The sequence below is a fragment of the Coccinella septempunctata genome, chromosome 1 (assembly GCF_907165205.1).
Source record: "Coccinella septempunctata chromosome 1, icCocSept1.1, whole genome shotgun sequence".
NCBI classification, from domain to species: domain Eukaryota; kingdom Metazoa; phylum Arthropoda; class Insecta; order Coleoptera; family Coccinellidae; genus Coccinella; species Coccinella septempunctata.
Genome location: NC_058189.1, coordinates 36253929 through 36267909, shown reverse-complemented (window position 1 = coordinate 36267909; position 13981 = coordinate 36253929). Strand labels below are relative to the sequence as shown.

General features: G+C 36.1%; 1 protein-coding gene across 1 annotated transcript; it reads left to right on the top strand.

Moving 5' to 3' along the window:
• Positions 1 to 5311: 5311 nt before the first annotated feature.
• LOC123312514 lies at positions 5312 to 12340 on the top strand. The gene is made up of 6 exons (XM_044896982.1): positions 5312 to 5344; positions 5487 to 5768; positions 5822 to 5967; positions 6443 to 6643; positions 11611 to 11892; positions 12117 to 12340. Exons 2-6 carry the CDS (start codon positions 5579 to 5581, stop codon positions 12207 to 12209), a joined length of 912 nt encoding a protein of 303 aa, XP_044752917.1. The 5' UTR covers positions 5312 to 5344; positions 5487 to 5578; the 3' UTR covers positions 12210 to 12340.
• Positions 12341 to 13981: the final 1641 nt, after the last annotated feature.

The following is a 13981-nucleotide window of genomic DNA, read 5'->3' as shown; positions in this document are numbered from 1 at the left end:
TACCCCTCATCAAAGAAACTACGTGTATTTCTTTTATTTTCAAATTTGGTAGTATCTGTCCATTGTCATGTTGTCACACTTTCAGAATCCTATTGTTTCGTTTATATATTCTATTTTCCAGATCTATATGTACTAAAAATGATGGATAATTTTTATCTTGTAATAGTGTGGTACTCACCACATTTTCAATTGTGCAAAATGGTTGAAAACAAAATAATACTTGATTCAAGTTCAGCAATGAATTCAGTAATCTAATAAAAGAATTATGCTTCCTAATTAGTCCCTCTTATTATAAATGTTGCATATAAATGTTGAGCTACTGGATTATTGTGATATGTTTTTATAAAGGAATTTTTTGTCAGTATTAAGTTTTCAATCATTTAATAAGAACATTCAATCATTTAAATTTTAAGTATAATTTTGATAGACGCATTAACTATTTTGAGAATTGTCTGAGTCTTGTTATTAATTTATGTCATTGTACTGTAATGTTTTTCTGGATGAAGTTGTATAATAATAATTAAGAATTGTTCTTATCAGATTTTGTTCATTTTTTCTATAGGAATATTTCTTCTATTCCTGTTCGACTACAAAAGCAAATTTTAATGAATTATTGCAATTAATTTCTAAATAAAATGTAGAAAACGATATTTAAGGCTATATCACATATTATTTTCTACTGAAATACTAGCTATCAACATGAACGAATCTGTATTTTTGGAATTATTGAAAAAATAAATTTTTCCTCACATCAGTGGTTTATCATTTTTTTTTTGAAATATTAATTTATCAAAAAATTTCCCTTGACAAAGTAAGCGAACGGCCTAGTGCAAAACCTGAAATAACTTGATGTATGGGCAATGTTATGGATCATACTAAACAAATATTTATTTTTTGGAAGAAACCAATCTTAGTCAGGAAGTTTTTTCACGGAATTTGAAGTTTGGATAGTCGACAATCATATGTGTGAATATTTCGTTTTGACTCTCGTTAAAACTTCGGAGATATATCGGCAAAACTTCGTGCTTCAGATTGGTAACCCGAATTGATATCCCAGGGTTGAATAGGAGCGGTCTGCAAGCAGTAAAAGAAATTTTTTTACGGAATATCATAACCATTTGTGCGAAAATTTCTTCTAAAACTTCGGAGTTATATCGAAAACAATTCGTGCCTCAGGTCATTTCAGTTCAATTTAACGAGAAATTATATCAAACAATTTTATTTTCCAAACGAATTGATGTAATTATCAAATTCATATACACCCATCATTACTATTCTTCACACCGCTATAATAAAAGATATTACATATTATTATTCACAACTTTTCAACTACGCCACTGGTTTCTGTTTACTATTGCCGCGTTGGTTTGTAAACATTCAGTGTTTACTTTGCGGACAAAACATTCCATGCATTCAGTATAGGGATGCTCCATCTTGGTGTGTAATATCTTTGGGTAGAGACCAGAGTATCTGGTGTCCCCCGTGTTGCCTATCTATTCGGCAGTCTCTCTCAGAGACAACCTGGTCTCTCTCATAAAGTAAGTCATGGGTGTGTTCTGTGGTCTCTCTTTTCTCTAGCGGTGTGAAGTTGGCTGACAATTTCTAGCTGACAGAATCCCGAAGATACCCGAAGCGGCGACGGCCGCCAGTGGCGTACCCCTACTATTATTTTCGCCGAAAAATCGCTTCTGCATTACGAAATGAGATTAGTAGTGGAAATAATATAAATATTTGATGTTTGGCATATATAAATTTGATAATTCGAACAATTCGTTGGAAAAATGAATTTGTTCGATATAATTTTTCGATCAATTGAACTGAAATCGTCTAGGCGCGAAGTTTAATCTATATAACTTCTATGTTTTTATCAGTTTCAAGATGAGATTTTCACTCAGATGATGGTCAACTATTCAGGATTCATAATCCGTAAAAACCTTTACTTGCACCCCTTGCAAACTACCCTTTTTCGACCCTTTTCCGTATAAAACACCGAATTCGCGCTAGGAAGCGCGCAGTCAGCTGACCATAACTTCTATGTTTTTATCAGTTTCAAGATGAGATTTTCACTCAAATGATGGTAAACTATTCAGGATTCATAATCCGTAAAAACCTTTACTTGCACCCCTTGCAAACTACCCTTTTTCGACCCTTTTCCGTATAAAACACCGAATTTGCGCTAGGAAGCGCGCAGTCAGCTGACCATAACTTCTATGTTTTTATCAGTTTCAAGATGAGATTTTCACTCAGATGATGATCAACTATTCAGGATTCATAATCCGTAAAAAACTTTACTTGCACCCCTTGCAAACTACCCTTTTTCGACCCTTTTCCGTATAAAACACCGAATTCGCGATATAAAGCAGCGCAGTCAGCTGACCATAACTTCTATGTTTTTATCAGTTTCAAGATGAGATTTTCACTCAGATGATGGTCAACTATTCAGGATTCATAATCCGTAAAAAACTTTACTTGCACCCCTTGCAAACTACCCTTTTTCGACCCTTTTCCGTATAAAACACCGAATTCGCGATATAAAGCGGCGCAGTCAGCTGACCATAACTTCTATGTTTTTATCAGTTTCAAGATGAGATTTTCACTCAGATGATGATTAACTATTCAGGATTCATAATCCGTACAAACCTTTACTTGCACCCCTTGCAAACTACCCTTTTTCGACCCTTTTCCGTATAAAACACCGAATTCGCGATATAAAGCGGCGCAGTCAGCTGACCATAACTTCTATGTTTTTATCAGTTTCAAGATGAGATTTTCACTCAAATGATGGTCAACTATTCAGGATTCATAATCCGTAAAAAACTTTACTTGCACCCCTTGCAAACTACCCTTTTTCGACCCTTTTCCGTATAAAACACCGAATTCGCGATATAAAGCGGCGCAGTCAGCTGACCATAACTTCTATGTTTTTATCAGTTTCAAGATGAGATTTTCACTCAGATGATGGTCAACTATTCAGGATTCATAATCCGTAAAAAACTTTACTTGCACCCCTTGCAAACTACCCTTTTTCGACCCTTTTCCGTATAAAACACCGAATTCGCGATATAAAGCGGCGCAGTCAGCTGACCATAACTTCTATGTTTTTATCAGTTTCAAGATGAGATTTTCACTCAGATGATGGTTAACTATTCAGGATTCATAATCCGTACAAACCTTTACTTGCACCCCTTGCAAACTACCCTTTTTCGACCCTTTTCCGTATAAAACACCGAATTCGCGATATAAAGCGGCGCAGTCAGCTGACCATAACTTCTATGTTTTTATCAGTTTCAAGATGAGATTTTCACTCAAATGATGGTCAACTATTCAGGATTCATAATCCGTAAAAAACTTTACTTGCACCCCTTGCAAACTACCCTTTTTCGACCCTTTTCCGTATAAAACACCGAATTCGCGATATAAAGCGGCGCAGTCAGCTGACCATAACTTCTATGTTTTTATCAGTTTCAAGATGAGATTTTCACTCAGATGATGGTTAACTATTCAGGATTCATAATCCGTACAAACCTTTACTTGCACCCCTTGCAAACTACCCTTTTTCGACCCTTTTCCGTATAAAACACCGAATTCGCGATATAAAGCGGCGCAGTCAGCTGACCATAACTTCTATGTTTTTATCAGTTTCAAGATGAGATTTTCACTCAAATGATGGTCAACTATTCAGGATTCATAATCCGTAAAAAACTTTACTTGCATCCCTTGCAAACTACCCTTTTTCGACCCTTTTCCGTATAAAACACCGAATCCGCGATATAAAGCGGCGCAGTCAGCTGACCATAACTTCTATGTTTTTATCAGTTTCAAGATGAGATTTTCACTCAGATGATGGTCAACTATTCAGGATTCATAATCCGTAAAAACCTTTTGTTGACCATCATTTGAGTGAAAATCTCATCTTGAAACTGATAAAAACATAGAAGTTATGGTGGTCAGCTGACTGCGCCGCTTTATATCGCGAATTCGGTGTTTTATACGGAAAAGGGTCGAAAAAGGGTAGTTTGCAAGGGGTGCAAGTAAAGTTTTTTACGGATTATGAATCCTGAATAGTTGACCATCATCTGAGTGAAAATCTCATCTTGAAACTGATAAAAACATAGAAGTTATGGTCAGCTGACTGCGCGCTTCCTAGCGCGAATTCGGTGTTTTATACGGAAAAGGGTCGAAAAAGGGTAGTTTGCAAGGGGTGCAAGTAAAGTTTTTTACGGATTATGAATCCTGAATAGTTGACCATCATGTGAGTGAAAATCTCATCTTGAAACTGATAAAAACATAGAAGTTATGGTCAGCTGACTGCGCCGCTTTATATCGCGAATTCGGTGTTTTATACGGAAAAGGGTCGAAAAAGGGTAGTTTGCAAGGGGTGCAAGTAAAGTTTTTTACGGATTATGAATCCTGAATAGTTGACCATCATCTGAGTGAAAATCTCATCTTGAAACTGATAAAAACATAGAAGTTATGGTCAGCTGACTGCGCGCTTCCTAGCGCAAATTCGGTGTTTTATACGGAAAAGGGTCGAAAAAGGGTAGTTTGCAAGGGGTGCAAGTAAAGTTTTTTACGGATTATGAATCCTGAATAGTTGACCATCATCTGAGTGAAAATCTCATCTTGAAACTGATAAAAACATAGAAGTTATGGTCAGCTGACTGCGCGCTTCCTAGCGCAAATTCGGTGTTTTATACGGAAAAGGGTCGAAAAAGGGTAGTTTGCAAGGGGTGCAAGTAAAGTTTTTTACGGATTATGAATCCTGAATAGTTGACCATCATCTGAGTGAAAATCTCATCTTGAAACTGATAAAAACATAGAAGTTATGGTCAGCTGACTGCGCGCTTCCTAGCGCGAATTCGGTGTTTTATACGGAAAAGGGTCGAAAAAGGGTAGTTTGCAAGGGGTGCAAGTAAAGGTTTTTACGGATTATGAATCCTGAATAGTTGACCATCATCTGAGTGAAAATCTCATCTTGAAACTGATAAAAACATAGAAGTTATATAGATTAAACTTCGCGCCTAGACGATTTCAGTTCAATTGATCGAAAAATTATATCGAACAAATTCATTTTTCCAACGAATTGTTCGAATTATCAAATTTATATATGGCAAACATCAAATATTTATATTATTTCCACTACTAATCTCATTTCGTAATGCAGAAGCGATTTTTCGGCGAAAATAATAGTAGGGGTGCGCCACTGGCGGCCGTCGCCGCTTCGGGTATCTTCGGGATTCTGTCAGCTAGAAATTGTCAGCCAACTTCACACCGCTCAAGTTTATCAGCATAAAGTAAGTCAAGTGTGTGTTCTGTGTTTATCAGTGACTAAAGTGAGGGAAGATTTGAGCTGTATTCGGGTTCGGCTTTTGGACGGTCCGAGGATGGTTCTAGAACTGCGCAGAGGATTTTATACTAGGGCGCAAGAGTTTTGCGCAGTCCTAGAACAATTCTCGGACTGTCAGAAAGCCGAACCCGAATACGACTTTGGTTATTTTGCTCATTTGGTGTGTTTTTCTTAAAATAACTAAAATTTAGTTTATTCCCTATTTAAAATTAGTGATATTTAGTTTTTCCCATGGAAGGGGAAATAACTCAAGTCGAATCCGAGGCTAATCCCAGTGATGTAAAAGTTTTAGATGTGATTCCTGTTGAATTAGTAGATGGTGAATCATATCAAGCTTTCAGAACCGTTGAAAATGTGCAGCGAACGAAATATTATAAACAAACCTATAGACGGGCTTGGGAACAAATGCCTGATTTTGCCGGTGTGTGAATTCAAGCAATTTCTGAATTATTTTCTTTATGCTCTTAATTGTAGGGTGGTTGACAGCAGTTGAAGATGAGCCAACTAGAGCATTTTGTATCTATTGCCAAAAAACCCTTCATGCCCATCGCCTTAGTTTATTGAAGCATACTTGTACTATTAGACATCAAAAAGCAGCTCAATTGCACCAAATAAGAAAGGTGAGTGATCGCTTTTGATCATCTGTTTTCAATATATTCAAAGGAGTTTAGGATCAGGATCAGATTTGAAATATGAATGATGCACATTGATCAACCTTTGCTGGAAGAAATGAGCTCCATTTTCTTAGCTTCCAATGTTCCAAATTTCAAACTTTTCTTCTTGTATCCTTCTGAAGATTCTCTGTTATTTGAGACAAGAAAAATCAAGATTTAAACCTCACAGCATTTGTAGATTACAGGATTTTTTCATGAAGTCAAGTTTTTCCTGTAATAGTGGCAACAAACGATGCTCACACCAGTGATTAAGAATCAGATGCTATATCTTTCCAGATGAGGTAGATATGGGTAAAATAGTAGATCTTTACCACTTTACCTTTATTAAAAGAATTAGTCTGTCCCAATATGAATGGGAGAAAATACTCAGCAAATCATACAAAATATCTATAAATATATGGGGCATATTCTTCAATTTCAGATTAAACCCATCAAAGGATCACACAATCAAGATTCTAATACAACTGATGAGAATGAAACATGTACTCAAGAAGATGACGAGGAAATGGAAGAACAGTCAGAAGTAGTAGAGGAAGAAGAAGATGATGAAGGAGTGGAAAATTATGTTTATCTAGTTAAAGAGGAGGATGATGGAGAAACTGAGGAGATTCACCTTGTACAAGTAAGTTTTCTCTGTGCAAATTATATACAGGGTGGGCTTTTTAAAACCAAACAGACGAGATAACGGGCGGAATGAACTTTTAAGGTCAAATTCACAACTATATCGCCTCAACCCTTAGTGTTAGAACAACAACCCCTAAATTACCCCAATAAGGAAGATGGGGTAAATTTCACCTCATTTAGAAGGTCTTTTCATCCTGAGTTCAGCATATTGGTTTACGGATTTTAATTTTATGTTATAAACAGTGAAAGAACACAAATTGAATACAAAGTTAAAATTTTAATAAGGATTATTAGTCACTTGAAAAAAATATCAAAATGAGTGTTCAAACGGTCCTCCTCCCTCGCCCATACACATGTAGAGATTATGCTCGAATCTAGTCTTCACGTTTTGTAGCATTATTGGGTCTATTCGTCCACATTCCTCTATAGTTCGTCGCCTTAACTCCTCCAATGATGATACCTGTGTAGCGTAGATTTCGCTCTTTAGATGACCCCAGAGAAAAAAATCGAGCGGTGTAAGATCTGGCGATCTTGGTGGCCATTCTATAGCACCCCTTTGTCCTATCCAGTTTCGAGGAAACACTCTGTCTCGCACTTCTTGTGCATGATGAGGAGGCGCCCCATCTTGTTGGAACATAAAATGATCATCTAAATTACGATCGTCATTTTCGATAATATCCACAATTAGAGGGTATATTATATTTTCCAGCATTTGAAAATATTTTTCACCTGATAGATTTCCATCGATAAAGATTGGCCCAATGAGTCGATCACCATAAATACCAATCCATACATTCAATTTTTCTGGTGTTTGAGTATGGACTTCATGAAAAATCCTTGGATTCCCATCTGACCAATATCGACAATTTTGGCGGTTAACAGTTGAATTGACGAAAAAGGTACATTCGTCAGAGAAACAGATGTTGAAAAAAAAGTTTTCATCGGCCGCTATACGATCAGCCATATTCTCACAAAATTCTTTGCGTCGATCAAAATCATCCTCATTCAATTCATGTATCTGATGAATTTTATAAGGGTAAAATTTGTTACTTTTCAGAATTTTTCGAATAACCGTTCTACTAGTAGTTGTGATATCGGCTAGTTTTCTCGTGCCTTATGTCGGGATCAGCCGTAACTTGTCCTACAATTTCATTAACATCATCTTCATTTCTTACACGGTTTTCACGGTTGGGATTTTTCATCTTACTGGCCACTGATCCAGTTTCCTGAAATTTTCTTCTAAAACGTACTTCCTGCAGACGTGCTTTTCTGGGTTCAATCCACGGGCGTAGCCAGGGGGGGGTTTTCGGGGTTCAAACCACCACAGCCCCCCCCCCGAAATAATTTAGGTACATAATATCAGTTTCAAAGGGTCTCACTTCATATGTCAAAATCACAGAAATTTCATTTCAAACCCCCCCCGAAACTCAACCCTGGCTACGCCCATGGTTCAATCGATTGAATAAATCTGCTGTACGATTCCCGAATTCGTTATTATTGAAAAATAAAGAAATACTTTCAGTTCTTTTAGCCAAAGAATAAACCATTTTCACCTTAATTGTTGAAGGAAGTAATTACCAATAATAATTATTTCGTTGTCTAATGTTGACAATTAACGGTTATCATCGTAACCACAGAATGAATTAGTCAAATAATTGATGACTGGTACTGTACGAAATTCAAAATTGAATATCTCGAAAACGAATGCATTAAATGAAAAAAAAAATTAGTACGCTGAATTCGGGATAAAAAGGCCTTTCAAATGAGGTATCACTCACCCTATTTTCCTATTCAAAATTTAGGGGTTTGTGATGATAGTTTTTGTCTGAAAATATAATGAAATGAAAGTTTTTAGCGGCATACAGACAGGAATTGAATTCTGAAAAGGTACCACCCAGAGCAGGATTCGAACCTACAACCCCCCGATTACCGGTCGGGTACTCTCCCAACTGAGCTGAGGGGATACACATTCGCTTTCAATGATCTTCGGGATTCTACATATCCATTTCCCGGCGCGTCGTCGACATATAGCGACGTCAGCGGATGCGAACCTCCGATCATTGAACAAATTAAGCCGAAAATATAAACTGTGATGATAGTTTTTGTCAATTCCTGTCTGTATGCCGCTAAAAACTTTCATTTCATTATATTTTCAGACAAAAACTATCATCACAGTTTATATTTTCGGCTTAATTTGTTCAATGATCGGAGGTTCGCAGCCGATCCCCGCTGATGTCGCTATATGTCGACGACGCGCCGGGAAATGGATATGTAGAATCCCGAAGATCATTGAAAGCGAATGTGTATCCCCTCCACCTATAACATTTCCAATCGCTTTCGAACGCCGCTAAAAACTTTCATTTAGGGGTTTGTGTTCTAACACTAAGGGTTGAAGCGATATAGTTGTGAATTTGACCTTAAAAGTGGTCCCCCTCAAAACAAAAATCGACGTATCCGAGCATTTTTTCGAAATAAATTCATTTTAAAAAGCCCACCCTGTATGAATTGTTTGTTCATAACTGCCTTGGATTGTTATCCCTGAACAGAAAAAAATAATCTTTTATACACATAGAGCATTAACAACAGGCCCAAGGTGAGGCTGGATGTGTTTACAGTAGCATTGTAGAATCTCTAATTTCTGAAACTTTTCTTTCTTATTTCCGATCTATTTCCAGAGTCGAGAGTAGTAGGTGCTTATGCTCCGGTTATTCTTCTTTCATTTGGCATTTTGCGTACATAGAGGTGCAGCGGTTTGCGGTTTTCGTGAAAATGGAGATTTCCCAAATCTCTAAATCAGCTGATTTTCCCCTCTTGCCTCCCTCACTCTGTGCTTACGAAATAAGTATATTCAGAAAAAACATTCTCACATCTTAAATTTGGAATTTTTTTTTCTCAAGTTTTAGTCTTTTTAGAAATAATTCCATTATTTGTTTCTAAAGTTTGCTGTAAAAAGTTCCTATTTCACAGTGAAATAAGTTTGGAAACATTTTCATATGTATTTTTTTGTGATTACAGGAAGAATTGTTGAACTTTTTGCGGTCTGCAACAATGAACTTTCCCCTTATAATATTTTCAGACCTCTGCAACTTCCGGTTATACCGGAAACAGCCTAGCATATATATATAGCAGTATATTTTTGCATGTTTCATAGGAAATCTGATGACAATTTCAACAGTATCCACAGCTTAAGTTGAACACAACGGTGTGTGAGTTTATGGCTATGATGCGTCGTCGACATATAGCGATATCAGCGGGGAAATTAAGCCGAAAATATAAATTGTGATGATAGTTTATTATTTAAACTATCATCACAATTTATATTTTCGGCTTAATTTGTTCAATGATCGGAGGTTCGCATCCGATCCCCGCTGATATCGCTATATGTCGACGACGCACCGGGAAATGGATATGTTGAATCCCGAAGATCATTGAAAGCGAATGTGTATCCCCTCCACCTATAACATTTCCAATCGCTTTCGAACGCCGGAGTTCGAAAGTGATAATACTAACATGTGAATTCTGAAGATAGTGGTAGCCAGACAATGCAGATGGATCCTCACGTCAGCCCGGGTAGCTCAGTTGGGAGAGTACCTGACCGGTAATCGGGGGGTCGTAGGTTCGAATCCTGCTCTGGGTGGTACTTTTTTCAGAATTCAATTCCTGTCTGCATGCCGCTAAAACTTTCATTTCAATAAACCTTGTTTCTAAAAAAAAAAATTCCGGTATTCCCACTAGAAGTTTATTTGGATCGAAACAAAACATCGAAATTTAGCTTCCTAAAGTCACAGTCTGATCAAGCAGTTCGAAATTGATCCTTTTTACTTATTCTAAGTTTTTCCTTGATAATAGTGGAAGTTTTCATTATAGTTAAAGGGCTTTTTTAGGCATTGCCCCACTTTTAACATAGATTTTTCTGACTTCTGATAGCAAAGATTTTTTTCAAGAAATATTCAATAATGTGTTACTTTCCATTTTCACTTTTTTTTTCATAAGAATCTCTATAACTCATAAAGTGTTTAGTTTTCAAAAAAGTATGGCACACTGTTGAAATTGTCATCAAATCAGCTATCATCGATGAAAGGATATACTGGGCGTGCTATTTGAAATAAGAAAGTAGTATGCTGTTTCCAGTATAAGTTGCAGTATAACCATTATTTGGATTGAGGTTTTGAGAACTTCCAATTCAGATGATTACCAGTCATAATCAACAAATTGAACAATAAATAAACCCTGTGTGCTCTGAATTACAAGTGAACTCTTAAGATTACATATATCCAAATGAGTTGAAATGCATAAACTTCGTTTAAAGTACCGATAGGAAGATTAGGGCAAATTCCAAGGGATTTCCACTAAAAAAAATGTTTATTCTCAAAAACTATTCGCCTGATTACATACTCTCAAATTTTGCAAAAATCTTCTAAACGTTAACTTGTGTACGAAGCTAGGGATATATTTCCAGGGTCAAGTTCATTAATGGTGAAAATTCGCTCCATGGTTCTGGAGTTAGAAGTATTTGAAATGTATAGTCCATTCAAGGATGATTGACATCTCCGGTGGCTATGGAAAATCGAATTTAAGTTAGTAATGGTGAATGAACAGTGACCTATCATATGTGAATCTATGTACTGAGCCACTGACCGTCGATAATTTGAATTGTGTACTGCTGTTTATGTCCTTTATTTATTCTTACAAATTGTAAACATTATTGTATCAATTCTGAATACTGATTAATAAGCTCTGAAGTTGAATATTTCTCATTTTCAAATACTTTTCTAGGTTATATTTATATATTCCAGTTCTGGACTTTCAAGACCTACTGGGATGTCAATTCATTCTTGAATAGACTATAAGTGATAGAGTCTTATCAAATTAGGGTTTCAGTTGTTTCTTCTGTATGAAGTATCCAGGCACATTAGTAATATTTTGAAAAGTAATTGTACTTGAAATTGTTCTGCCAATTTTCAGGATACTAAAGCAACATCAAGCAGTCAACAAATATTTCCCCATATATCAACTCAGGTGACAGATGCTGTTAGGGGATGTCCTGTTTCTGGATTGGCTATCAGTTTGTATAAATTGATAGAAGGCAAATGGACCTACATCAATGAAGGTTATACTAATCATGAAGGTCGTTTCTCGAAATTTATTGAAGGTTCTAATTTTACATCTGGTCGATACAAGCTGCATTATGATGTTGATAAGTACTTTGAATCCAAGAAGCAATCATCGCTTTACCCTTTCATTGAGGTAAGATCTGTTGATATTAGTGCAATAAAAGTGGAATGAAATCACCTGGTTATTCATAATTTACATTTTTTGTGAAAATATTGAGTCGCAAAATTACTAATTTAGTGCACTTGCTTGCGTGTGAATACTATGAATTTCATTTTATTCAAAAACTTTGAATTTTAAACTAAAATATCATTATATAAAATTGAAAAATTATACATTTAAATTTGTTTCTTTTGCAGATAGTTTTTGATTGCAAGAATTTCAATACCAATTATCATATTCCTTTGATTTTGAGCCCCAACGGTTATACCACATTTAAAGGGTCCCTTTGAATTCACTAGTAATTTAATTTTTTTTTTAACATAATGTATTTTGTAGAATATCATTTTGTAGATTGAATAGTAGAAAATACTGATAAGTTATTGTATGTGCCTATTTTAAATAAAACTGTTATTTAAATCTTTCTACATCTTATCAATACCTACAGAAATCCCAGGTCTCATTTTGATGATTCAGTGCTATAGACGCGATCATTGTCAACCCTAGAGCAAACGGCAAAGTGAAGAATCTATGAGCATCAAATACTCTGTATGTACAGAAAGGATCCGCAGCAAGAAACAGTAAAATAGCAGAGCTATGGAATTAACGAATACCGACTGAGTGACTCTTCAATCGGACTATGATAACTCGAAAAGCAAAAAAATGAATTGGCACTCAAACTAGCATGACACTCAATGCACAATGATCCATAGATACAATGATCACTCGTACAGACTGTCGAATTAGTACAGAATTTATACGCAGTAAGATCTAATAAAGAATCAATACGGAGCAAAAATTACCACAGATTCAATCACTAGTACCGAATGGCGAATTAATACAGAATCAATTTGATTAGCACAGAATGTATACGGCGTAAGAAATTATGGAATGACTACTCAATACAGAATGATGGCCAGGCGGAGGAACATCTTTTGTACGCACCTGCGATGCCTACCGTATGCATTTAGGCATTCCGTACATGTATTTGGCACCCAGCGGGGAAAGCGCTGGTTGCCAAATACGTATATCCATCCATGGCAATATCCTTGTCAAGAAAAAACATATAGCAAATCTTAGCTAATGCCAACGTTTCGCAACATATATTGTCGCTTTTTCAGGGCTAAAAAAATACAGATTATCGTGAATAAAAACGACAACACACACAGAAGAAAACAAATCAATATGAATATAGCGTATGGTCCGTATATACACATTTGGTAACCGAAAGTTACCAGAGCGGTTACTCTGGTGACTGATATTGAACCAAATAGTCAGGAATTCGACATATACGGACCGCCCACTTACTAACCAGAAGTAACCAAAGTGTATATACGGACCACAGCCATAATAAAATAGACAATTGTAGTCACGATCCGCACTGAGACACACTTACCAAAGCCAAATTATGCTTTCAAAAATAGATGGTACAAGAGACTCTGCTTGTACTTGTACTTATGTTTTTATTCACGATAATCTGTATTTTTTTAGTCCTGAAGAAGCGACAATATATGTTGCGAAACGTTGGCATTAGCTAAGATTTCCTATATGTTTTTTCTTAACAAGGATATTGCCAAGGATGTATACCGGGTGTCCCAGAGCTTTTAGGCCAGCAAATATCTCAGTTACCTGCGGAAAAAAAAATTGAAAAAAATACTTGTCGTAGGAGACCATACGCTCTTTCATGCAGCATAGCAAAATCCACCCCCTGACAAACAACCCCCGAGAAACCACCCCTAACTTTTGTTTTTCAAATGGCACCCCCATGTTTGTTGTGCTTCAACTTACAGTTTTTTTCATTTCTCATTCAATGATGTATCATGGTAGCTAGAATGGCATGCAGAATTATGGAAAATAAAAATACAAATGAAATACGAATTTATACGCTCAGCTGTATTGTTACTGAAACATTATACTAAAGAAAATGTTCAAAATGTTGTTCTAACATTTTATTGACTCTTTTTTTTCAACATCCACTTTTTCTTGTCTCTACAATGTGGACTAATTCGATCAGTCCAATTAACAGTACCCACTAACGAATTCAATTTTATCGAGTGACTATCTT